General features: G+C 43.9%; 3 protein-coding genes across 4 annotated transcripts in view; 1 reads left to right on the plus strand and 2 right to left on the minus strand.

Annotated features, from left to right (window-relative positions):
* The window catches only part of NECAP1 (NECAP endocytosis associated 1), a 42154-nt gene extending 42013 nt beyond the window's left edge, over positions 1 to 141 (minus strand). For both annotated transcript variants that reach the window (XM_070494593.1, XM_070494594.1), the window contains exon 1: positions 4 to 141. The gene's annotated coding sequence lies outside the window, so the exon portion shown is untranslated. The remainder of the gene's footprint in view (positions 1 to 3) is intronic.
* C3AR1 (complement C3a receptor 1) lies at positions 39 to 9227 on the plus strand. The gene is made up of 2 exons (XM_014850979.3): positions 39 to 177; positions 4479 to 9227. Exon 2 carries the CDS (start codon positions 4489 to 4491, stop codon positions 5941 to 5943), a length of 1455 nt encoding a protein of 484 aa, XP_014706465.1. The 5' UTR covers positions 39 to 177; positions 4479 to 4488; the 3' UTR covers positions 5944 to 9227.
* On the minus strand, positions 8282 to 27581 carry FOXJ2 (forkhead box J2). Its single transcript, XM_014850976.3, has 11 exons — positions 26453 to 27581; positions 20244 to 20590; positions 18962 to 19036; positions 17811 to 17879; positions 17486 to 17626; positions 16554 to 16752; positions 14219 to 14620; positions 13698 to 13799; positions 12916 to 13125; positions 11917 to 12015; positions 8282 to 11003 (listed from the first exon to the last, which is right to left on the minus strand). Exons 2-11 carry the CDS (start codon positions 20574 to 20576, stop codon positions 10915 to 10917), a joined length of 1719 nt encoding a protein of 572 aa, XP_014706462.2. The 5' UTR covers positions 20577 to 20590; positions 26453 to 27581; the 3' UTR covers positions 8282 to 10914.
* Between the last annotated feature and the right edge of the window lie 66 nt (positions 27582 to 27647).

Below are 27647 nucleotides of genomic sequence, written 5' to 3' on the forward strand. Positions count from 1 at the left end.
CACTTTGAAACTCTTCCTGTGAAGTCAGATAGTAGCCAAAAGCGTGGAGTTTACCATCAGAACCCAAGAAGGGAAGAAAGAAGAGCTCAGCGCGTTTCCTAAACATACTTCACAACTTGACTGCAGTTAAGTGTGGGGACCAGACAGGACGCCTTCACTTACTGTCTCGGGTTTTTGGTAAGAAAGCCTAAATTCACGTGATGACTTGTGCCTTGCTTGTTTTGCTTATTATGGAAAATGGTTTGAGGGTCATTGTCTTCTATTTCCTCCTATTCTTTCGCCAACTTTTCTGTCTTTTTTTTAACCCTATATCCACCTTTTTCTATTTCTAAATATTCCACATTCTATTTACTTTGCTCTTAATATTTTAATTCTTGAATTAATAGTGAATTTTTATGTCATTTTTCCCTGTCTTAAATTGACTATGTTTCTCTTTCTGACCTTTGATTCCAGCTTTCCTCGTTAGGTTCATTTTTTCAAATCATTGATCGTGAGTTTTTTCCTTACATAGATTTTTTTTTCTCATTCCATTTCCCTTTTTTTTTCTTTTATTCTTTTGCTCATTCCTTATTGCTGATAGGATTAGTCTGTCATCCTCATTAGTATTTGATTCTGGAATCTACATTTTTTTCCCCTATCATAGTTGAATTTTAGTTTCAGAATTTTACTTACCTTTTTAATTACTATCGGTTAATTCAGTATGGAAAACTGAAAAAAATTCCTCTACTAATCTTAAATGTAGAGGTATCTTTCAGCCAAAATACTTGGAGAAATGTAAAAAGTAATCTTGTTCCAAAAGACTTCTAAGACTCTGATTCATATATATTCTCATTTCAAGATGGATAATATGCGACATTTAAAATATAGATCACACCATATGACTCAGTTTCTTTATATTGGAATTTTGCTCTTTTCAGTCTTTATTAATTCAATTTGTGCAACTCTCAGTACCTCTTCTTTTATTAGCAATACCAAAGGCTTTTCAGTTATCTGATTCTTTGTAGTAAAAAGAGTATTGGTCTGACAGTCACTGGACCTAGGATCTGAGAACCCTCCTAGTTGTGAATATGTGAAAGTCACCTAATTTGCTGAGTTTCAGTGTCAAAATTGCAAAATAAAAGTAGAGACAAGGAGAGATGATTGCTAAGTTGCCTTTTAGTCCTAGCATTCTAGGACTCTATTCTTCTCTCAATAATTTAGGGATCTGTACGTGAATGTGTGTGTTGGAGCACAACAGTGGATGGGTGCAGCTGCCATGCACAACAGGGAAGGCAGGGAATCTGATAGGATCTGAATGTTTGAGTAAGTAAGGCTATAGAGAGGGGAATGAGAATAACTTCTTCTTTTTTACTATTTTGTTGACTCAGTTATTTTAAGTTCTGCTGATTATATAAGAGTCTATGACAACATTTGGTTAACTCAGCAGAACTACTTCCAAGTCACAAAATTATTTTGGGACTCTATGAAATGCTATTATAGCCTGTAAGAATTGGGAACTGGAAAACAAAAAGGAAGTGAGAAGAGGTAGCACCCTTACTGGATTCAAGGCATAGAATAAGAATTTTAAATTTAGTTGAAAAGGGGAAAAAATTTTAAATTTAGTTGAAAAAGGGAAAAAAAAGGTAAACCCCCAAAATGAGCATCCACCCATTCAAGTAATCTTTATCTTTATGTCATATAAGGCATTGTGCCAAATTCTGTGGAACAAGCATTTAGGAACAAAACTCCTTTTCACCACCATGAAATTTAAGGCCACAATGATGGCTAAGACAGCCACGATAATAATTATAAATACAAGACAAAATGCATTATTGCATAGAGATATGAAAAGAGGTTCAACCCACACATATCAGAAAAATTCAGAGGCTGAAGAACTAATTTCTGATTGATATTATAAGAGAAGGTTTCAAGGAAGATGTAATATTTGAGCTTGATCTTGAAGAATAGCTAGGATTTCAACAAGTAGTGATTAAAGATGGAGGAAAGAGGATATTAAGGTGAAAGACTTAATTCCAGATAGAAGTAAACAGCATTAGCCAAGAAATAGAAAGCGGCATTAACTTGGAATAGTGGGTTGTTTAGGAAAGCTACAAAGTAGGGTATGTTTACGGGGCCCTTCAGAACTAAGGGAGGGTAATGTCACAGAGGCCAAGAGAAGACAGTGTTAAGGAGTCAATGTATCAAATGACACATATTTTACTGTAGAGGATGAAGACAGAAAAAGATACTTGGATGTGTTCTTTAGAGGTGATTTTAGCTTATAAGGACACCTTCCTTATAAGGAGCCATGGAGCAGAAGACAAATTACAAAGGATTAAGAAGTGAGTGGTGAGGGGGCTGGCCCCGTGGCCGAGTGGTTGGGTTCGCGCGCTCCGCTGCAGGTGGCCCAGTGTTTCGTTGGTTCGAATCCTGGGTGCGGGCATGGCACTGCTCATCAAACCACGCTGAGGCAGCGTCCCACATGCCACAACTAGAAGGACCCACAACGAAGAATATACAACTATGTACTGGGGGGCTTTTGGGGGGAAAAAGGAAAAATAAAACTTAAAAAAAAAAAAAGAAGTGAGTGGTGAGAACAACAGACCCCAAAACAAGCCAGAATCCTTGAAAAAGAGAAATTATGCTAAATTAAGAGACTTAAGAAACATAACATCTGATGCAAAGTGTGATACTAGATTGGATATAATTGTGGACAAATCAACTATAAAGGATGTTTTGGAACATTCTTTGTTGGAAAAAAATTGGATAAAGACTGAGTATTCCTTAAGGTACAATCATACTGTATAATGCGGAGACTGCAAATTAAAAAAAGAAAAGCAGTTTATAGAACAATATTCTTTTACACCCATGTTCATAGCGGCATTATTCACAATAGCTGAAAGGTGGAAGTAACTCAAATGTCCATCAACAGGTGAATAGATAAACAAAACATGGTATATCCATACAATGAAATATTATTCAGCAGTAAAAAGGAAAGAAATTCTGACACATGCTACAACATGGATAAACCTTGAGGACATTATACTAAGTGACATAAGCCAGACACAAAAAGACAAATGCTGTATGATTCCAATTCTGTGAGGTATCCAGAGTAGTCAAACGCATAGGAACAGAAAGTAGAATGGTGGCTGACAGAGGCTGGAGGGAAAGGGAAGTGGGCTGTTTTTCTCCAATAGATACAGCATTTCAGTTTTACAAGACGAAAAATTCTGGAGATTGAGTGCACAATAACGTGAATATGCTTAACGCTACTGAACTGTACACTTAAAAATGGTTAAGATGGTACATGTTATATTACATGTATTTTACCACAATTAAAAATTTTTAAAGGGCTGGCCCGGTGGCACAGCAGTTAAGTGCGCACGTTCCACTTTAGCGGTCCAGGGTTTGCCAGTTCAGATCCCAGGTGCAGACATGGCACTGCTTGGCAAGCCATGTTGTGGTAGGCATCCCACATATGAAGTAGAGCAAGATGGGCACGGATGTTAGCTCAGGGCCAGTCTCCCTCAGCAAAAAGAGGAGGATTGCCAGCAGATGTTAGCTCAGGGCTAATCTTCCTCAAAAAAAATATATTTTTTAAACCAATATACATAGTATGATCTAATTTTGTTAAATTTTGCTTAACAAAACATATGCACACATACATACATATATTTATATGAAAAGAAGATTCAGAAGAATGTAAATTAAGGTGCTAAAAGAGTAATCACTCACTGGTGGTATATGACATTTTTATTTTATTTTTGCTTGTCTACATTTTCCAATTTTCTTCATGCATGTTTTATGCTTCTGCAATAATAAAGCTATTTTTCCCAAGTTATATTCATAAAAAACAAATAAATAAGAAAGAAATAAGTGGCGAGGAAATCAGTACAAAGAGGGTAAACAACTCTTGAGAAATTTGATAGCAAAAGGAAAACATGAGGTTATACCTAAAACATAACTTGGTCTAGAGAACCTTTTTCCGTGATGGCGAGTCCTTTGAAAATCCAGTGGAAGGAATGGATGGACCTTCTGCCCTCAGAGAAATAAAAATATGCAAAGCTAAAATTTTCCATATTATTTGAGGTGGTGATGGAGCTTCATAAGCCCTTTCTTGGATCTCAAGTTGAGAACATCTGATCTGAAAGTTATTATTTGTTTGCTCATTTAACTTGTTTGTTTTAAATAGAGGACCTTAGGAAAGGAATCAGTGGAGAATGAGAGATTGAAAGTACAAGAAAGAGGAGAAATTTACATCGATATGGACTTCCAAATGGAGTTATTATTTTGATACACATTTAAATTGACACAGTAGATTTTAAATTGTCTATCAGAGAACGTTTTTGTGTAATCCAATGGGAAGTCAAGGGTTATAAATTAAAATAGTCTGAGAGCCTTTGTGGTTCTACGTCATTATGTTGGAAGGTTAGAATTCTAAGAATATTCATTTTTTAAAAGATACTCTTAGTTTAAACATTTTTGTTCATCTTTTTCAGAAATTTAGCAATGGAGTCTTTCTCTGCTGAGAGCAATTCAACTGACCTACACTCACAGCCCCAGAATAAACTTCAAGTAATTCTCTCCATGGTCATTCTCAGCCTCACTCTCTTATTGGGATTGCCAGGCAACGGGCTAGTGCTGTGGGTGGCTGGCCTAAAGATGAAGCGAACAGTGAACACAGTTTGGTTTATCCATCTCACGGTGGCGGACTTTCTTTGCTGCCTCTCCTTGCCCTTCTCCCTGGCTCACTTGGCTCTCCAAGGACACTGGCCGTATGGTTGGCTCCTATGCAAGCTCATCCCCTCCATCATTGTCCTCAACATGTTTGCCAGCGTCTTCCTGCTGACTGCCATTAGCCTGGACCGCTGTCTTTTGGTCCTCAAGCCAATCTGGTGCCAGAATCACCGCAATGTGGGGACAGCCTTCACTATCTGTGGATGTATCTGGGTGGTGGCTTTTGTAATGTGTATACCTGTGTTCATATACCGGGAAATGTTCAGTGTAGACAATCATAATATGTGCGGCTACAATTTTGGTCCCTACAGTTCATTAGATTACTCAGACTTCACCTTTGATCTACTGGAAAACGGATCTCTTGACAACGCCTTCGTTCAACTACCTGGAGAAATGAATAATAGGTTAGATTCTTTCTCTTTACAAGCAGGTGATCATCCTTGGACAGCTACCACTGTTCTCCATTCTCAAACATTTCAAAGACCATCTGGAGATTCACTGTCTACGGATTCTGCTAGATTATCCAATCAACATCTATATTATAATTTATTTAAACCTGCTGATGAGATTTCACCTACAGGCCCCGGTGGGTTTCCCATTGAAGATCACAGAATTAACCCACTGGATAACTCTGATGCTTCTCTCTCTACTGATTTAGAGCTTTTCTCTAATGCTTCCAGCAATTCATTCTACACTTATGAGCCATCGCAAGATTTCCTGGATGATAATTTAGGCCAATTTGCATACAGCAATCAAATGTCAACACCCCTTGTGGCAATAACCATCACCAGGCTAGTGGTGGGTTTCCTGGGGCCCTTTCTTATCATGGTGGCCTGTTACAGCCTTATTATCTTACGAATGCGACGGGGCCGCCTTACCAAGTCTCGGAGCAAAACCTTGCAAGTGGCCATGGTGGTGGTGGTGGTCTTCTTTGTCTGCTGGGCTCCATACCACATTGTTGGAGTCCTATTATTGTTTATTGACTCAGAAACTCCCTTTGGGGAAGCTCTGCTGGCCTGGGACCATGTGTCCATTGCTCTAGCATCTGCCAATAGTTGCTTCAATCCCTTCCTCTATGCCCTCCTGGGGAAAGATTTTAGGAAAAAAGCAAGGCAGTCCATGCAGGGCATTCTAGAGGCAGCTTTCAGTGAGGAGCTCACACACTCTACCAGCTGCACCCCAAGCAAAGTCTTTTCGGAAAAAAACAGCATCGGTACAGTTGTGTGAAAATGTGGAGCAGTTGATGGAAGGAGAGGCTCTTAGGTATTCACCCAGTGCAACATGTTTCTAAAGGGACAAGGAATATGGTGAGCAGGGGATTTCAGAAACCATCAAAGAGTCAATCAGTCCAGAAGTTCTCGAAGTGTGGTCCCAGACTAGTGACATCAGCATCAACTGGAAACTTGTTAGAAATGAAAATTCTGGAGCCCCCCCAGATCTGCTGAATCAGAACCTCCGGCCGTGGGACCCAGCAAATATTTTAAGAAGCTCTCATTTCTGATGAATCCTAAATTTGAGAATCATTGTAAAAAATTAGTCTTCTTCTATCCCAAACTAAGCCACGTGAGATAAATGAGAATCTAGTCTGTTTTAAAATGATGTTACCATCATTAAAGTTTTTCTTTAGCATTATCTATATCCCCTTGCAGATTCCATTTAAAACCATTTCTTCCGGTCATACCTAAGTGGAAGATGATCATTTATTCTATGGCTTTGTTGTGGTGGTGGTAGTGACTGTGGTGGTGGTTGGCGGTGGCTTTAAACAAAAAGAAAGTGGAAACAGAAAAAGTCTTTGAAACAAGGACTTCTAAGACTGAGTCTGAAGCAGAGTACAATGCCGGATGCCTGCTATTTGGAATACGCCTGGAGAGAGGACATAGGAATTTCAAGTTTCCATTATTGCAACTACATAAGCATCTATTGTGTAAAGACAGACTACTAAGACATCCAAAAACTTACTCACGAAGTGGTATGTAAGCTGCGGTTTGGGGAGTTCTCTATTTTCTGATACTTACGGTATTTCGAAATCATATCCTTATGCTGTTAGTTTTTGTAGACATGATAAAATGACTTCTTGTTTTGAAAGATAATTTTGTCCAAACACATTAGTATTTTTTGTTTATCTAGCATCCCAATATTCGTTAACCATCATACTTTAATTTGTTCATGACCACACATTTTCTTCTACTTTGTCTAATCTTTCCAACCATATATACAGCTTTCCTTCTATCCTTCTTTCACTTTCTAAAAACATTCAACTCCCTATCACCTTCTCATTTTTCTCTGTATATAAACTTTTATGTTAAACCAGTAAAATTTTAGGTTTGTTTGTACTACAACATAGCCTCATCTAAGCTGAAGATGATGATTTAACCTAACAAATAGAAAATAAGATGTTTTAGACTCGTAAGGCACTACTATATGTTCACTGGTTGAGGTGAGGGTGTAGGACTACAAATTTCTTATAAAGTACTATGCAGAAGAATTTCAAATCACTAGGAATAGCTTCAGTTGTGAGGTAATAATGTCTGACACGACATAAGATTTGCAATGCTACCTTCCAATTTAATCTGTTTATATATTTGATGTGAATAAATGCTTTCTTTCTCATGGTTCCTCGCAAGGCTCAGAGATTCATGGATCCTTTTAACTGTTTGACATTCAGACTATATCATAATCTCTAATTATGGAACAAACAAATCTCATAGGCTTGTTAAAGTGGCAATTAGCTAGGCTTCTGAAAATCCCAACACATCTCACAAGACCCGGGGTATAAGTTCCAAACTCCTGAGATCAGTGTATAGGATATTAGGGTGAATGATCTTGGCATAGTTATAAACATTCAATAGTTGGCTTTTTTTTTTTAAGATTTTATTTTTTCCTTTTCCTCCCCCAAAGCTCCCCAGTACATAGTTGTGTGTTTTTAGTTGTGGGTCTTTCTAGTTGTGGCATGTGGGACGCCACCTCAGCATGGCTTGATGAGTGGTGCCATGTCCGCGCCCAGGATCCAAACTGGTGAAACCTGGCGCCGCTGAGGCGGATTGCGCGAACTTAACCACTCGGCCATGGGGCCAGCTCCAATAGTTGGCTTTTTTGGACTCCTTTTGAGAATTCCATTTGCCTTGGAAATGTATTCTGAAGAAATTCCTACAATTGGAATTCTCTAATTTCTGATGAAAAACCCTGGTGAGTACCTGTAAGTACTCACAGGAAGTCCCAGATGGGGACCCAACTTCTCCCCAAATTGTAATATCTTTAATCTTTAAAATATCCCAGAATACAAGCAAAATGGCCTAGTCCACACACCAAGCTGCAAGGGGTAACTGCCTCTCCCCAAAATATTTCACTATATTTAATAGGTTTTGAAAAAACGATTGTTAAAGGCATGCTTTTAATTATTCTTTCCCATCAATCATACAAAAAATTTCAGGGTCAACTAATCACACCAAGTGGTAGAGGGTCAGGGAGAGGCTACAGGCCAATTGAAAACAAATGCTCTTGCATTTCTCCCTTGCTACCCTGGCCAGAAGAAATTTGAGACCAGTACCAGTAAGACAAAACCATAAACATTCATCTTTTTTTTTTATTAAGAAAGCATGCAAAAAACAACAACAACTTGTGAGACCATACACCCCCTTCCCAGCCTGCACCAATGCAAAGCATTATGGGTGGTATGAAGGACTCACCAAACCAGAAACATGGGGGTTGAAGAGAGGAAGGCAGGGATGGGTGGATCTATACCAAATAATTGCTCCTTCTGTCCCTCTCCTCCACTTCCTCCCTATTTCCTCTTGTAGGCAGTGAGCTCCTGCAGTTTTGCACACATCACCCAATACAACAACAATGACTATACTTCAAGTCCAACAATGCTGGACCAACAAGAAAAAGTAGTTTTCTTTCCATTTCATGGAAGGGAGGGGAAACTGAGGCCCAAAGAAGGTCAGGTTTGTGCTGTGCCGTTTACCAAAGCTGAGTTTAGTGGAGGGGAGCTAAAATCCCAGAAGGTCTGATAGCCAATCTCCAGCTCTAGCCCCAAACTTCAGTTACTCTGACTCCCACCAGGGTTCTTAACGAGACTAGTTTTCAGAAGACATGGAATTACAAAAAGGAACATTTACATGTATGATTTAGTCTACCTTTGCAAATCCTGTATGGATCTGAGTAGAAAAGGAGTTTAGAAAAGAGAAGTGATGATTTGTAGAGGGGAAATCTTGAGGAGAACAAATGGGAAGTTGTGTGTAGGAGGCACCCTGATTGGAAGGAATAAGGAAGAGGACACAGGGCAAAGGCATTTTACCACCCTCTAAGAGAAATTATCCTTTCCCCAATGGGAAATATTATGTCATACTTCAACCCCACTAACTGCCCTCCAACACAATGGGGGATTCAAGCCACTCATACCCCCATTTCTTACAAAAAACTTCAAAGAAATAAAGTGCTCTTTAGTTAACCACCCTTTCTTAACATCAGCCTCACTGGACTTCTTCAACAAACTCTCATATATAACCCCCTTACAAAGAAAGGAAGGGGTGGATGAGGGGGAAAAGCAGGAGAGCAGAAAGCTAGATCTCTTGGAAATCATGGATAAATAAAAGAGTACGAACAAAAAGCAGAAATCACAGAGGGAGTGGCTTGTCCATTCCGTACATTTTGTCCTGTAGCTTTCAGAAAGTGAACATTCAGTGAAATAAAAACAAAAGTAAACTTGTTCTTCCCTCTCATAACTAAAGTTCAACAATTAACACTAAATATACACTATGTACTTTGCAGCAATAAATCATGGCCAGTCCTTGTTAAAGGAGATAAATTATCCCCAGACCTTTTTCTGAGGGTCTTCCTTGGCCCTCACTGAACTCTTCTCTCTAGATTATTTACTCCCCTCCACCGATTTCCTTCACCCTCAAAAGCCTAATTGCAAAAAGCCTCAGCCCCAATGATCTGGATTCCAAGAGAAGCATTTGCCCACAGAGTTAAATAAGTGAAATATTCCCTAGCCATGTCTATGCCAGATCCCTTTTCCTTTCCCCATCCTCCTACCGCCAGTATTAGAGATTTGGTTCTGGTATGATTAGTAGAAAAGAGTCCTAGGACGTGATGAAACAAAAAGTGATAATGGGTTACTTTTCTTTCTTGAGAATCCCAGAAAATGGGGGAAGAAAATAAGATGGGTAGAAGAGTTGATCAAACAATTAAAGGAGGACAAAATAATATTTGCTGAATGAGAAAAGGGGATTCAAGGATTTGTAAATGCAAGTAAGAGCCACAGTTAATTTCCAGAGAAAATTATGTTTAAAAAGCCAAAATGGTTAAATTGGTACCATCTCCAAAAAGCTGAACCTATGCTGAATAGTTGTCCTCATCCCTACCATCGAAGCAGAGTTCTGGCTAAGAGTAACCCTATCTCCTATAGAGAATGGGCTAGGAAAAGCCGATGGAAGTTTATTTGATGTAGTAGTATATATCCAATTTCTGACTCTTTTATATTCCATCACCCCTCTATAGTATTCTACTCAACCCAACCCAGGCCTAGGATTTTATTGTCACCCTCCTGCACCACCACCATCACTCTTACCCTTGATGGGGAATGAGGATTGGTAGAAGTAAGGATTGAAGATATAAAAGGACAAGGAAGAGCTCAAAGGACAAAATTAGCACCATTGAGTAAAACCTGCAAATTCATGGCTGCCAAGCAGTGTTTTAGATCCCTTCTACTTGATAATGTGGCCTCTCTATTCCTGAAGTGAACTGACAGGAATAGAAAAAAATTCAGGGCCAAAAGGTAGGATTAGCATTGAATTTCTCAAAGAGAAAGGTAAGTCATAGTTTGAAACCTTTCTCTGCAGCTATCATGGCCTCACCTTCCAGCCAGATGATTTTAAATTAGCAAGAGATGGACATGGTCCATGGTGTAGGGACAAGAGACTGGGGACAGCATATAACCAATAATAATAATAATAATAATAATATAATAAGAATAATAATAAAAGAATTAGGAAAAAACAAGAAAGAGGAAGAATCAGTCAGGAAAGAGGGGGTTATCTTCGGCAGCATCTTGCGGTGGCTTCTCTGACAGAGAAAGAAAAAAGAGGATATATATCTATATACAGGCAAGGGGAAAGGGATGGGCTGGGGCTGTTCTCTCCCCACTGCCAGACTTCACCACTCAGCCCTGGGCTGATGGCCACACTCTGTGATGCACTAAGTGATCAAGTCCCAGTCGAAGTCATCAGGGATCTCCTCATTGGCACCAGGAGGTGGAACCGGTGGCCGAGGGACCATATGGTGTGCTGTCAGGAAGAGAGAAACAGATTAAAAGGAGAGTGGATGGGAAGCCATTCTATCAAACTGGATGGGCAGTGCTTAGCCCCAAATAATACCATGAGAAGGTCTGGTAAAACTATTGTCATTATCAGCCCAGAGTTATTTTTGTTGCCAGCCACCACTTCAGTGACGTCTCAAGAAATAAACTACAGTAAACTAGGTCACATGGCAATATAGTAGTACACAGTCATTAAAAATTATGCTTGTAAAGACTATGTAATAATGACAAAAAAAATACAGAATATACTATTCTATGAAATAGCAGTGCATAAATTTGCATATGTGTTACATGGATAAGGAACACATGGACAAAGAGTCAGACGTCAACCAAAAAACTGAAAACCCTTGTGGTTAGGCGGGATGATCATAGTGACTCTTCTAAAATGTATTTAAAGGTGAAGGATCTATTAAATTTATACTATTTACAGCAATTTAGGGTCTCTACCCCCACCTCCACCATCAGAGCTAGTTCAGTCCTAGACCCCTGATACTAGAAGTCAGGTGACAGGAAAGCAGACATGGGCACAAAGCAGGTATGTTTGTTGAACACATTCATTTCATTTGCCTGAGTATGTCTCCCATCTAGATTCTAAAGTGTTCCACATATCTATATTTTCTTTATATTCATGTTTTTACTTCTTTTCATTATTGAAGACATGAGCTAATTTTAAAGTAAATCAGTTTTCTTTGGTCTCCCATGACATAACCCCCCCAGCAGGTGGCCCTCCCCCCAGCCTTGGGAATCATGAAGGCTCTTCCCCTCTTGGCTGGTGCAGGCAAAAGGGCAGAGAATGTAGGCTCAGAGCCAGAGGGAAGAGAAAAAACTCTTCAGGGTAGAGAGTGCTCAACTGCTGGTAAAACCAGCTGTCTAGTTCTTACCTGGGCGATTGTATCCTGCTGAGTCCTGGGTGGGGATTGGGTACATTGGTGACGGGCCAGGGTAGAGGTGAGGGGCTTGTGGGTGCCCGTAAGAGTTCACTGCCAAAGCAAGATGACAGTTTCTTGAGTGGAATCATTATACTCAAAGAAGCAGGGTCCAACAGAGAGGGAAGAAAAGTACTCTTCCTCTCCTTGTCTCTTCTCCCTTCCCTGCTCTGTTCTGTAGCTCCTGCAGGCATGAAGGCTTTCTACAGAAGCTATCGGTCCTCACCACTTACGGTAAAAAGGGACTGGATACTAGCATTGTGAAATATCGAAGATATTAAAACGATAACAAATACAGAAACATGATCATCCAATCTCTCTCATTTCACCAGTTTGAAGAGCATATAACTTAGAGAATCATGCCTTTCCTAATATGATCCACGTAGGGGTTATTGAGACACAAATTTGGAGTGGGAACTTTCTCTCCCTTTTTGTACTTGTTTTTTTTAGGAAGATTAGCCCTGAGCTAACATCTGCTGCCAATCTTCCTCTTCCCCACCACACCCTCCACCGGAGGAAGACCGGCCCTGACCTATCATCTATGCCCATCTGCCTCTACTTTATATGTGGGATGCCTGCCACAGCATGGCTTGACAAGTGGTGCGCAGGTCTGCACCCAGGATCTGACCTGGCAAACCCCTGGCCACCAAAGCGGAACATGCGAACTTAACCTCTGTGCCACCGGGCCAGCCCATCTCCCCCCTTTTCTAAAGTAATTCTGATCTCCCAAATCAAGGTCTAAAAAGGAATCATATGGTCTATTTCTCTGGCATTTTTCAGTATAGGACTTTACTGATACAACAGATGTTCAGTCAAAGTGGCAGACAAACTAGTCCCACTGCTCAGTCTGGATCAGTGCCCATGATGATTTTTCTCAATTCTCTTCTGCCTTTCTCCTCCCTCTCCCTTTTCAGCACAGTCTCCACCCCCTTGGCAACTTGCTTTATTTGGTACCTTGGTTCATAGCTGGCTCTTGTTTGCCACTGGTGAGAGCACAGGAGTCAGCAATGCGGGCAGAGGCTAGTGGCCGGTGAGAGCCCCCTTGAGGGAGCATGTGACCAGTCTGAGTAAGGAAGTGGTTGAGGGAGTCACACAGATTGGCAATGTGATGCTGGTCGAGGCTCCAGTTCTTCTGCTCTGCCTGTCGCAGACTCTCCATCAATTCTACAAATAGAGAAGCAAGAAATGCCAACCTTGCAGTGGTCCCACAGCCCCCACCAGACCCACCCATCTCACTGTTCCAACCACATCATAAATCAACACCACTGATGAGGCACGTTACCAACAACAATTGACATCTGTTAGAGCTCTAGATTTTAAAACTCTCATTCTATTTGTCCCTTACTAAATTCTTATTATAATTTCCATCTTACTGATGAATAAAGCAAAATTTCAAAGTGACTGAATGAATCAGCCATGGTCACACTGTCAGTAAATGGTGACAAAACTACAAAATAGTGATCTAGGGTTTCTGAATTCCTGAGAGCCTTCCCTCTCCCAGAGACAGATTAGCTAAGATAATTCTGACAACCATTGTCACACTTTGAGTTAAGGCAAAATTAATTAAAATTAATTTGAAAATAATATCAATATTATCCACCTTGTGAAACACAGAGGGGAAATAATGAAATCCTCAAACTTCACTTAACCACCCCCTTCTGGTTTTGGTTTCTATTGGGTTTCCCCACTTACAAGGTATCCCACTTCCCTCCAATCATCATCCTTTGATCACTAACCTGAGAACTGTGACTGCTCAATGCTGGACCAATTGAGCCGATTCACCATCTTGAAGCTTTCCTTTAAGGAGTCGATATTGGAGCACCAGTCAGGAGGAAAGGCTGTAAAGAGGAAGAGCAAGTGGGTAATAAGATAGAGTGAAGCCAATAAGATGGCAGCCAACTGATAGCAGACTGACTACATGCAAGATTCTTGCATCTACACAGGTTGTCAATTGCATTATCAAGATAATTCCGGAATCCCCCTCCCTGGAGATTTAGGACTAGTAAAGCGACCTATGTTTTAGGTATAGACAGCCCAGCTCGTAAGCAGAATATGTAAAAATATCCCAATTTGTCCAAGAATTCTATATTATAGAGCTCTAAGAAGCAACTTCTGTTTGCTCAGATGAGCCCCCACGGGGGAGCAAGGCTAAAAGACCCACTATTAACTTCCTAATCAATTGCACCTCCAAGCCAGAGTCAGAACAAGGGGGTCATTCCACCCTCCTCTAGGATCTCCCTGCACCCTCCTTACTCACCAAAGCCAGTACTGTTGATAGGAGCTTGGCCTTGTGCCTGCTGCTGTGGTGGTGGCGGCTGCTGGGCAGGGTGGGAGTGGGGATGGTGCTGATGTGGGTGGTAGCCTCCAAGCTGCAGTGGGGGTGGATGCATAGCCATCACAGGGGGAGGCCCATAGCCTTCAGCCCCAGCTTGCTTTCCCCCTGGTGGGGTACAACCATCTGGGCTTGGGGTGTGCAGTGGAGGAGCACTCCCTACAGTTGAGGGGCCCTGGGCTGATGCCTGCTGTTGCTGTGGCTGTGATTGTTGGGGTGGTGGCTGTGGCGGTGGCTGCGGCTGCTGCTGTTGAGGCGGCGGCTGCTGTTGCTGGTACATGTAGTAGTTGTTAGAGGGAGGCATGTCCCCCAGGAGAGACGAAAAGCCTGCAGGGTGGGAGGAAGCAGGCAAGTGACTTGGCCAATGCATTTCTCACTTAACATGATTTCTGCTGGGTTGACATGGGAGGCCTCAGACAGAACCGCAGACTTCAAAGGGTAAGTGTGTCCCGGGACAGCAAGGATCCCCTTGGCTCCCCCGCCCCTCCCCTTGGCAGGTATAACAGACAGAGGGAGGGCCTTGATAGTGTGACAACCACTGAAATTCCAGCAAAAAGAGATTTTTTTATGCTATTTTTTCAAGGATTTTGGTGTAGGCCTGGAATCACAGTTTCAAAAGAAATCAGACATCAGGTAAAGTTTAAAAGTCAATTATAAATAAAACAAAGCCATTGGACAGCTATTCTCTCCTCTTTTTTTTTTTTTTTTTTTTTGAGGAAGATTAGCCCTGAGCTAACGTCTGCTGCCAATCCTCCTCTTTTTGCTGAGGAAAGCTGGCCCTAAGCTAACATCCATACCCATCTTCCTCTACTTTATATGTGGGACGCCTACCACAGCATGGCTTGCCAAGCAGTGCCATGTCCGAACCCGGGATCTGAACCGGCAAACCCGGGGCTGCCAAAGCAGAATGTGTGAAACTAACCCCTGCGCCACCGGGCTAGCCCTCTCTCCTCTTCCTATTGTGTCTACACTCTCCTACTGTACAGGCTTCTTATATTCACTGCCAACAAATGAGGCTTGGGTGAGGAAGAGAGTAAGATGGATGACTTTCTCAAACAGATTCCGCAGGGAAGAATTAGAGGTTGAGCCTACTGGTTTTCAGCCACAATTAAACTTGAGTGAACACTTTGCTGTCCTCGCTCGCCCTAATTTTTCACTTTGTTTCTGACAGCCCCTCCATGTTTCCCACTTACAATCAACCAATCATCTGAGTTGGACTCATTTCTCAAGTAAATGCTACAATCTTAGAACACCACTCTAGCTATGAATCCTTCGGGATTTAAAAGAAGAAATTCATGACAATTAATATAAATTTTCCACAAAGTGACTTCTAACCACTTTTTATCATTCCATTAATCTTCTGCTGCCTATGCATACAAGGGCACTGCACAGAACAAGGTCTGATGACTCACCTGAAGTCTTGACTTCACCCCTACTTCTAAGTTCTTCAAGCAAAAAAATTAAAAAACAGGAATTGCAGAGGGCTGAACTTGAGGACCTCTCAGGGAGCTAGCCAATAAGGACTTAAAATCATTCTCACATGATAATTCGGGAAATTTGAGCACGGACAAGGTATAAACTGATATTAAGGAAGCTTTATTAATTATGTTAGGAGTGATAATGGCAATGGATAACTAAAATAAAAGTCTTTGTCATTAAAGATGCATACTGAAAGAGTATTTACAGGTAGAATGACATGTCTAGGAATTGCATTAAATTGCTCCAATTAAAAAAAAAAGCTTGATGGCAAATGAAATACGCTTAACAAAACATTAGTAACTGTTAAAGTTGGGTGATGAAAACATGATTTATTATTCTTTTTTCTCTATTTTTGCATCTGTTTGAAATTTTTCCTAATAGAAATTAAGATAAATATAAATATGCTAAAACATAAAATTAAATTGTTCTCACAACGAAATGCAAGGATTCTCTGGGAAAAGAAACTATGTACTGCTGTCCCCTAGTGGCCATCCTCTAAATGACTTGCCTGAAGCCATAACATGATTGCCCTTAGTTCTAGAAGGGGGATTCCTCCAACCCACATTCTGAAGCTTCTAACCCAGCCTGCTTCTGAAACAGCTGTCCTTCAGAACTAAGCCAGGAGAGCTGGACTCCAAACAGTTTTGGTTCATGACATGCTTCCCCTGAGCAGTGACTGACCTCTCGTGTTAAAAGTAAGAAAGAAGGGAGAGAAGAGAAATGTCACCAGCTGTTCAAAGATATAAGGAAATCCATGCCCCCATTCTAACTCCAGACTTACCATGCTGAGAGGAGGAAGAGGATTTCTCCAGCATGGATTTGTAGAGGTTGCGGAAGGACCAGCTTAGATCCTGAAAATTGATCTCTGAGTAGGAGAATTTGAAGTCATGGTTGGTGTTATACAGGGGAGGGGGCCCCTCAGCACTTTCTCGGCCTGGAGCCCCTGCTGCCACTGCTCCACCATCCACAGACCCTGTGCCCTGAAAACAAGAGGTAAGAAAGACTTGATCCATGTCCTAAAGAGGGACAAATACAATCCTTCAGTGGTCACCCAGCTCTCCTGCCTGTCCTCTTCATCCTGTCCCAACCTTTCAATGAAGGAGCACCATTTTCTCCTTTTCTCATTCGTTCCTCCCTCTTTTTGTTTTTTAATTTTTTTTAAATTTTTTTGAGGACAATTAGCCCTGAGCTAACATCTGCCAACAATCCTCCTCTTTTTTGTTGAGGAAGATTGGCCCTGAGCTAACATCTGTGCCTATCTTCCTTTATTTTATATGTGGGATGCCTGCCACAGCATGGCTTGCCAAGCAGTGCCAGGTCTGCACCCAGGATCTGAACCAACGAACCCTGGGCCACCGAAGTGGAATGTGAAAACTTAACTGCTGCACCACTGGGCCAGCCCCTCATTTGTTCCTATGTTGATGTAGCGTCTTGCCTTTTTCCTATGCTACATCCATGCCCATCTTTCCCTTCTCATAACCTTTTTGGTTCCCCTTCTTCTCTTCTCTCTATTTTATTTTTCTGATCTTTCTCAAAGTTCTGTTATGTCTCTCTCTCTCAGCTTCCCTCTTTTACTTTCCCCTTCTTTCCCAATTTATCTGCCTACTATATCACAGATACTCAATTCATAATTTTGAACGGACAGATATATGAATCTATTCAATCACCCATCCATCCCTCCACCCCTATGGCCCTGCCCCCTCTACTTCCTACCTGGCTGTAGCTGGTGATGGATGTGGGGCTCTGAAGTGACATCTGAGGATTCCCCTCGGGAGGCAGCGAGGCTTCTCCACTCCCTGGAACGCCTCCCCGTGGGCTCTTGTTTGCTTCTTGTTCTGGTGAGTCTTGGGATAGCTGAGGATTGTGAAAGAATAGAAACCTATAAGAAGAAGCTAAACATCCTCCCAAGACCCATGGTTTCACCTTTGTTGGTATTCACCCTTTGCCCCAAATATAAGAAAGGACTGAAAATACAGGGAAGAATGTGGAAGGAGCAGCTGGCTCAGAAATGGCACCTCCCCATGAGGAGGGGACTTACATCATCGTCTGGAGGGTGTCTTCTCTTTCGGGAGATGTCAGGGCAAGTGTCGATTGTCCAGTAAGAGCCCTAGTAGGAGAATCCATCCCCACAGAGAACAAAATCATTATATATGAAAAGTCCCACCTTTGGAAAAGTAGATATTTGGGAGGATTTTCACATAAAATAACAGCTATATTAAGGAAAAAAACCTGGAGATTCACCCAGAATCCTGAGGGTACTGGCTACTTTTGAGGAGTAAATTTGTCCTAAAAGCTCAGAGTATGTCAGAGGCACCCCCTGGGGTGCAAACACAGGCCCTGATTGGTCTGGAGGGGTGCAACAATGATATTTAGTTCACAGAGCTAGAAAGGCCCATACACAACGCTCCCCTTCCAGGCGACATGAAGCAAGACTCTCCTGGACTTTAGAGCCCACATCTGTCAAGTGAAGACAATGATTTCTCCCTTCTCCCCTTTCAAGATAAAAGTCATGAGATTTTTATACAGAAAATTTTTATATAATTTTTATAATATTTTATAATTATTTTTCTAACAGAATTTTTATATAGAATATAACAAAGGTTATTAAGTCCACCTTTTACATCTAGAAAGAGTGCTACACGCAAAGAAGGAGGTATCAAAGTCAACTTTACCACAGATATTTCTATTAAAAAATTAAGATTTCGGGGCTGGCCCAGTGGTGCAGCCATTAAGGGCACACGTTCTACTTCGGCAGCCCGGGGTTCGCCGGTTTGAATCCCGGGTGCGGACGTGGCACCGCTTGACAAGCCATGCTGTGGTAGGCATCCCACATAGAAAGTAGAGGAAGATAGGCATGGATGTTAGCTCAGGGCCAATCTTCCTCAGCAAAAAGAGGACGATTGGCAGCAGATGTTAGCTAAGGGCTAATCTTCCTCAAAAAAAAAAAAAGATTTCACAATCTTCTTAGTCACTCATTAGTCACTCTTTCACTCATTCACTCCTCAGTCACCCCTTAGTGGGGCCCACAAGCTTGATAACCAAGCTCTTCCTTTGAGATAAAATAAAGCTGCTTCTCTAATTAACATGATTTCCTCTTCTGGATAATTAAAAGAGCTGCAGGACTCTGGGCTGTCAACTACTTCTCTCTCCTTCCTGCTCCTCCCTTCAACGCTTATGGCAGTATCTCACCTTCCCAGGGTCATCCCGAGGTCTGGGCACCTTCCGGAAACACTTGTTGAGAGAAAGGTTGTGCCGAATTGAATTCTGGGGAAGCAGAGAACCAAATTAGATTTGAGCATTGTGCATAGCAGAAAATTTACCAAGAGGACACAGAGAGACACAAAAGGACATAACACACAATAAAGTTCAATTATCAGGGTAAACTTAGCACCTCTTAACTCTACTCAGGGAGGAAATTACCAATAGGGAGCAAGAGCAACGAAATAAGAAAAATGCAGAAACTAAACCGATGAGAGGTAATGGCTATAAACTCAACTACCAGGTGCTTCTGGAAGGCTGCTTACATAGTCTTTCAATCTTTCCACCCATCTGACAACAGGCATATGAATGCCTCAAAATCACATCGGCCCAGTTCCTTAATTCATTCTCTCTGTAGTCAAAGAACAACGTTTTAAAACTGTTTATATAAATCACGAGTGAAACAAAGGCACAGTTCACCTTTGTTTTTTCAACAGCCCATAGAATGGTCACATTTGCAGGAAAGAAATACTGTTGTGCATATGTGTTGGGTGGGGTCTGCGCTTGTGGTAGCTAGGAGGGACAAATTTATAAAGGAAAAACTGAATGCTTTCAACAGTCTCCAGCTCATCATCTGGATTCTATGTCAACCAGCGATTTATAGAATGTAAGAATCACAATGAATGGCTGCTCCAAAAGACTAAGAACATCAGCCTTCCTTCTTTGCTTAGAAGAGGAGTCCCCTTCTTCCTTTATCTCCAGCCAAACAACTTATCCTCTCATTATTTGCTTGGTGGATGAGCTGCTGGTGAAGGACCTAATTATATTATTTCTTTCCTGATATACAATTTTTTAAAAGATGATGACCGTGCACAGTGAGGCTCTGGAAATGTGGTGAGAGTCCTTCCTCTAGGTAGGAAGGCGCAATGCTATGCCTTGCACAGTGACTTGAACACAGTAGAGTGGCAATAAATATTTGTGAAACGAATGAATCTCCTTTTTGAAGAGTCAAGAGATAAGAGGGTGAGATAAGTAACAACATCCTGCCATGCTCATAAGTATACTTAGTGGTTTGATTTCACAGGAGTTCCCCTGATAAACCTTATGAAAGTCGTTCAACTCTGAAAAAAGTAAGGGATGGGAGATATGAGATTTTAAGTTCATACATCTCTGACAGGTCAGAGTGAAGTGAATCAGGTTACAGAAGAAGCAAAAGTAGATAAAAATATTGTCGAAGGCTATAAATAACCCCAGGTTATAGAAGCCGTCCCACCTTCCAACCAATGCCAGCATTCTTGTAATAGGGGAAGTTATCACAGATCCAGCGGTAGATCTCACTGAGGGTCATCTTCTTGGCTGGAGAGGAGTTGATGGCGTAGGTGATGAGGGTGGCATAGCTGTATCGTGGTTTGCCATCCTGGTGGACTGCTGCCTCATCTTTGCTCAGGGTGGCATTAGGATCGGTGGGTGAGCCTGGTGGACACTTGCGGCTGCCCCCTGGAGGCCCAGCCTGGGAGGCACTCCCAAGCTTCTCAATGGTAGCTCGGAGGGTCAGCTGGGGGAGCCAGTCTATGGAGGTGAGGCTACTCTCTAGGTCAGAAGCCATGGTACTTCTGGGTTCTGCAGAGAAAAGGACAAAGGGGAGAGGAAAATTGAATAGGTGAGTGTTACCTCTGGTTACTGGTGGAAAGTAATACTCAAATCCTAGAGCTTTAAGGGAAGTAGAGTTTATTCCCACTATGTTCCCATAGGAGACTCCTCTCAGGGGACAGTCCTCAACCAGCTGTTCCCAGAGTCACAAACGAACATATCACCAACCATCTACCAGATGACAGACTGGTACTTATCCTACATCTTAATGCAGAACATGGCCCAGAAGCCTCTCCTTTCATGCAGGACTAAGAAAGATGAAACCACCCACCAAATTGAGCTATTCTCTCAATTCTCCTTACTTAAAAGCCCTACAACATAATATTTTTAAGCTACGTAGAAGTAATTTTTCAAAAAAATATTTAGTTAGCAGGGTAAAGTGGCCAAAGTTTATTCTCCAATTATGTGATGCCTATTATATTTACATACAACATCCACGGATAGATAGCACGAGTGAACATATAAAGAAAAATAGTCTGAGTAAACATAAATATACACAAGTGAAGCACACACCAACACTCTTCAAGATGTTTCCTATTAGATATGTTTGAGCATTTGTCTTTTTATCTCACATACATGTGCACGTGAGGCATACTAGATATATCCCAAGCATAAATTACAATATGACAATCAACAAAGGACAGAAGCAAGACAGACACATAAACAGTGGCCCACATACCCAGAGATCATAATTAGATATACAGCATACATTACCAACAGAGCACAAGTCACAGACACAGGTAACAGATCCTAAGGACAGCTGCCCTCACACCTTTAAAGCTACCCCCTGCAAGCTCCCGCCCACAGACACCAACACCAGGAAGAAGTCATCAGCAAGGACCTCCCACCTCTCAGCCCGCTGGGCTTCGCTGAGCCAGGGAGACACCCAGCTGTGTGCACACCGGTAACAATCAGATAGCCTGGCTAAAAATAGCCACTCTGGGGCTAAGAGCTGGCTCCCTTTCTCCCGCCCTCCTCCTCTCTCCTTCCTTCCCAGCCAGGCACACACACTCGCTGCACCTCCATGCAAACTCCTGGCGCTGCCAAACCGCCCACGCCTGCTGTCTGCATGCCCTGCTGCCACCCACACAGCCTGGGCGCTCTTGCTGGCAGAGAGGAGTAGCTAGAGTGACGTCTTGGTGGGGGAAGGTGAAAAATGATGGGTGATATCTGTATTGCAGGGTCTAGAAAGGCTGACAGGAACCACTTGGTGGCCATTTGGCACTCCACCACAGCTGATGCCAGCAACCTCCTAAGTACTTGCAGCCTAACAGGTTTGTGCCTGTACTGCCATCAGATTCCAGCTAGTATTTCTTCCTCATATCCCTGCTGACTGACCCACCAGGGCATTTCTCTTGAGCAGCCAGGGCTAGCATGCCTCAGGGTTCAGAATCCTGGGCAGAAATGCATTATGTATGTAATCGCTAAATCCACACCCAGATAATATGCACAAGCATATACATACAACTACATACAAGTCCACACACTTTGCAATTAAAAGCTCAGTCCCTGATATGACTGCCTAGCCCTCTCTCCTGACTCCAACACCTCTTGCAGGCTACCAGCTCACTCTACCAGTTAGCGACTCGCCACTCCTTGACACTTACTCCTAAGGGTCAGCATTCTCACTCACCTCCCTCTCCCAAGGTCCCCACCCACACAATCTTTGCGTGTACCTGCAACTACCCTGCCTTGTGGTCCTCACCAGCAACACGCCCACTCCACAGGGCTGAAGGAAACACCTTAGTGCCTCAGGGGCCTGGGCAGCAGGAGACCCAATTGCAACCCAAGAATTGTTTGACAAGAGAAAGGAAAAAAAAACTGTTTATAAATAACATCAGTAGAATCATGAAGGGGTTTCCCCCTTTATCCTTAGCTCCTCTCCCTACCACCCTCCTTTTCATCCCATGACCACCATTTTGCTCTAAAATCATGGAAACTTGGAAACTAACAGGGACGTTTAATCATCCCAGAAAGCCTCAGACCTCCTAGCACTTTACTAAATCCACATGCCACAGCCTCTGGGGCAAAGCAGAGCACTTTGGGCAGTAATCTGGTCCTGTAGCTGGGTTATCCCAACTGGACAGTGACACGACATTGAGCAGGTTCTCAATGACCAGGGTTCTCCTAGGTCCTTCCTAAAAGGGGAGGTCTGTAAAGAAATTTTACCCTATTTCCTATTATCTCCTGCTAATGATCCCTGGGAAATCTCATCTTAAGAACACAGAAGCCTTCAGTGGATATTTCATCTGAAACGCTCTCAACACTGGACAGGGGCACGAGAGTAGATTTAAAGCGGTTAGCAGAACCCATTTGGCACGTGCCAATCACTGTGAATTCCAGAAAGGGAAGCACTCTCAGCCTTTTGCTAGTGGTTCTATGCCCTCCTCTATCCTTACCCCAACACCAGGTTAGGACACTGAGGTTAAATTTAACCTTTCTCCAGCACCCTCCCAGTCAGCCCTCCACATACTGCCGCAGCACTCAAAATATATTCCAGTCTTCCCAGCTACAAGAAGCTCGCAGAGAAAAAGCCTTCTGATTTTTCAGCACCATTCTCCCTTAACCCATCCCACTTCCTCACCCCCGCCACTTCCCCATTCTTGAAGGGCAGCCCAGTGCGTGGAACCCCAAAGACTGAGGTTCCTTGGTTCTACTCCCAACCTTGACACTGACTCACTAAATGTCCCTAACTACCCCTTGCTCCCTGAAGTCTTGATGCCTCAGTTTCCCCCTTCAAAAAAAGGGATGAAGTCATAAACACTGCCGAAGCTTCCTCCCTGGAGGGAAGTGAATGAAGCTTAATGAGTTTGTGGCTGCCGCACATTCCACACTCCCCAAAATAATGGCACGAGGCTAATGTTCAGGGCTATTATTAGAAAGGCAAACAAGAGGTACTTCCATTTCTCAGTCAAACCAACCTAGTTACCCAGACCTCTCTCTCCAGGTGGGCCTCGTGCCACTGGGCTTGGGCAGAATCTGAGTCAGGCCACATTCTTCTTTGCATGCTGGAAGACTGAAAGGAAATACCCAAAGAAACTGGGAAAGGCAGCCAAAGGGCAGGCTCCATCACATCCACAGGACGTCTAATGAAGACTACAGTACTGGGAGAAAGGCAGAGAAAAACAGAAAGACATTCTGTTGGAGTGGAAGACTGATCCTGGATGAGAAGTGTAAGATCCAAAACAACAGGCACAGTTTTCTTCCCATTTTATCTGAAAGGCCAGTAATTGTTCTCTGTGCGGTGCTAAAGTCAAGTATTAATGAGTGATAACTTACTGCTCTGTACATAATGCCAAAACTAAGAGAGCAGTGACTAACTTAACCACATTACTAATTACCAGTCAGGCTCCTGGGTTTCAATTCTGGATCCATTACCTACCGGCTGTGCAACTTCAGGAAAGTTACTTAACCTCTCTGTGTTGTAGTTTCTTCATCTATAAAATGGAGGTGATAACTGTACCTACATAGGGGTTTTGTAAGGATTTATCTTGAGTTACTATCTTTAAAGCACTTAGTGTTATGTAAGTGTAGATATTATTTTTAATAGGAAAAAGAAAGTATTAGAAATTAAAAATTAGAAAACTGACAGACCATAGAGGTAAGGCTGGAAGCAGCAAGGCTGCAATGGTTTACACTGCAAAGTCTGCAGTGAGCTTGCAATAGTTTTCAGGATGTCAGAATCTCAAACGTCTTCTTTGGGGACAGTGTCACCCCAGTACTGACCAATATCAGGATAGAGTAAACTCCAAGGAGGAAGGAATGGGAGAATAGCATCTCTTCTTTCTCAGGGGGGACTACGGCTAGTCATAAGACATGATCTGGAAAATAGCGCTCTCTAAATCACAGTTAATCCAACCCAAAAGCCATCTGCTTCTAACTGATTTCACAGAGGCAGGGAGAATTAGGGAAACTCAGTCCAAGCAGAGCCAGTTAGACCGTGTGGCGGTGGTACACCTGGAGGTGTGGTGACACAGTTCCCTCCAAGCCATTCAACAAGTTGCATTCCAGCATCTGGTAAAGTACTTTGTAAGAAATAGGCTGCTGTTACACCAGAGCTGTCTCTTTTCAAAAAGTAGGGGAGGGAGTTCTAGAGTTAGCAGCCAAGGATCCTGATTCCTTTGAGACCAGAGATATAAGAAATGAGGCTCTCTTATTAGTCCTAGAAGCAATGCTCCCAGCCTGAGACTGGGCTGCCCTGCTGTGTGGGATGACTTTCATGCAGCCACTCATGAGGGCTCCCCCTGGCCAGGGGAGGCCAAGCCTTTCCTCTCAGTTGGGCATCCTTACCAGCACCCTTTCCAGGTCCTTGCGTGGGGGCACCTGTTGTCAGAGGCCTACCAGAAATACAGAATTCTAGGCCACTGAAAGCTTAGTCTGGAAGTACACATGTACCTGTCTCCACACACATACCTACTCAAAACAGAGACAGAGCCATTCACCTGAATTAAGAAACACGCACATCGTTGCAAAGCACAGCCACACAAACCTGGATCACAGCCCTGTCTCATCTACTACTACTAACAGGTAGCCTCCAGGACCAAGTGGATGTACTTAGGGACTTAGGTAGCCCATCCATGAGCCAGACAGAGAAGGAGGAAACATAAAATTTCAAGTAAGATGAAGCCTCCCACGTGGTCTTGCTGTGGGGTATAATACCCCTTACAGAAGATAAGGTATTTCCTTCTGGCAAGGTAGGAAGGCAGGTACCCAGCTACTGAGCCCAGGTTGAAAGGCAGAGAGCTCCTAAACACACAGCCCGGGCTCAGCTAGAAGGATTTCCTGGCACGTTTTTCCTGCTTTTTCTGAAGATTCTGGACTTTGATGATTCCTGCTCCGACGTTATGAAAGAAAACTTAAATACGAGGTTCCAGAGACCCAGAACAGAACAAGAAACAGGGAGGCAGAGGATGAGACTATTAGGTGCTTTTCTAAAAGGAAACCGCTCCGAGGTCAAGTCTCCCTGGTGGTCAAGTTATTTAGACGGAAGACTGGAAGGAGCTGAGCAGCAACACTCCTCTCTTCCTATCTAAGATCTGCTTTTTCCTGAGGAACTGTCAGCGAAGAACAGGAGTCATGTAGGGCACTGGGGCAGTGGTACAGGGCCAGCATCAGGGAAGAACTTCAACCCAGGAGGTGGAATTCCCTTACACCCTTTCTTCTTGCCTCAGGACATGTGGGATTCCCGTTTTCCCTTTGGATTTTATTGGCAGAGGCATACTTCAAGCCAGGAAGGGGAATGTCACGAGAAGAGGCCTCTTGGTGTCTGCAGCACCGTGAGTGGGGACGGACTGCTTTTCTGTCAAGGGGGCAATAACCACAGGGGGTAGAGATCTCTGCTGGACATTAAGCTGAGCTGGGGTTACAGGTAAGAAAACATAATACCAATGGAAGCCCCAGACAAGGCCAGGCCACGAAAGGCCACCATCACTTCAGTGAGGGCCTTCTCTCAGGGTGAAGAGGCCCAAGGATAGAGGGTGGTATGGGAGTGTGGTTGGGATGTGTCCACCACTACTACACAGTATGGATGGAGTTCTGAAAATGCAGGCGTTTTCTGATATCCCTTTGCCGTCAGCATGAAAACACACACTTTCCTAGGGACCTCAAATGAATCCCATCCCTTTAGTCCCGAAACACGAAGAAATCCATTTCTCAGAGCCTCTGCAGCTAGATGTGGGTTCAAATCCAGGAGCTTCCTCAGAACACATTTCCCAGAGGATTCTCTGAGTTATTACTCTACCTTCCCCAGGAATGAAGCCCGAGAGCCCCCATCCCAGCCCCCTACACCCACTAGCGCCTAAGGATGACAGAGAGATGAAAGAAGGCACTAACCTGTCTCCAAGGTTCCTCCAGCAAAGGGAGGGAACCACCTGGTACTGGAGTTTGGGGTTGGAGGGACGCCCCTCTTCAAAGGCAGCTGAAGAGTCTCATCCTCAGTGGCTCTTCCTGTACTTGGCTGAGCCTCCCAAGCTGGGGAGGGGAACTGAGTCCCCCGAGGATAAGGAGCGGAGGGAGGAGGGGGAGGAGGAGAAGGAGGTCCTACCTGGGGTAGGTGGCACACCCCCCACACCCTGCCTGTTACCCTGGGGAGGAGGGGAGGAGCCTCTCCCAACCAGGAGTTGTCTCCTCCCCCTCGGGGGAGTCCCCCTCCCCCCCCAACTGGATCTTTCGGGAGTGGAGGGCTCTTTCTGTCTGCTGGAGGTCCGAGCGGAGGGGCTCTGCCCTGTTCCACTGTCTAGGTACAAGGAAGTTGAGGGGGAAGTTCCTCCCCTCTCCAGAAAGGCTGCGAGCCGATTCCTCTTCTTTCCCTGGAGTGCCCTCTGCTTCTGAACGTGAGGACTCCCCTCCCTGTGAGTACTGGATAGGATGCAGGGTGCCTACTCCATACGCATGTCCCTCCTCTCTTTGCCTCAAAAGTCCTGAAGAGCTGCGAGTGTGTGTTGCAGGGCGGAGGCACGGCGGGGCGGTCTCTCTCTGTCGGCTTCCTCTCGTCAGGATCACCCCTTTCTACTTCTGGAGGGCTATTCCCGGGCCAGTATGGGGATTTTCCTCGCCTCTGGGATGGAGAGACTCGTCCCCTCGAGGGGTCTCTTCTTTCCCTCCCCTGGGTGGTAAGGGTCTTCTCTCCACCAGGGAGAGAGGTTGCGCCCGTCCCCGCTCCCGCCTCCGCTCCTGGGGTGCCCCCGAGGGTGGGGGTTCGTACTCCCCGCTCTCCCGGGCTGGCCTGGGCAGCAGGGTCCGGGAGGCCGCGGCTCCCGACGCCCGTCACTGGCTACTGTGGCGGCAGCGCCTCCTCGAGTCCCGTCCCGTCCGGGCCGCTCCCTTCGGCGCGTGGGGCTCCCCGCGCTGCCACCTCTCGGGCTCCGGCCAGTCCGGGCTCCCGGGGAGCCAGAAGGCGGACGGCCAGTGTCAGGGCTCGGCTCGGGCTCGGGCTCGGCTCGGCTCCGCTGCAGGCCCCGGCTCCTCCCCGGCCTCCGCGCCGCGCTCCGCGCCCCTCCCCCTCCCCCGCCCGCCGGGCCGCCGCCGC

The sequence above is a fragment of the Equus asinus genome, chromosome 22 (genome assembly GCF_041296235.1).
Source record: "Equus asinus isolate D_3611 breed Donkey chromosome 22, EquAss-T2T_v2, whole genome shotgun sequence".
Taxonomy (NCBI): domain Eukaryota; kingdom Metazoa; phylum Chordata; class Mammalia; order Perissodactyla; family Equidae; genus Equus; species Equus asinus.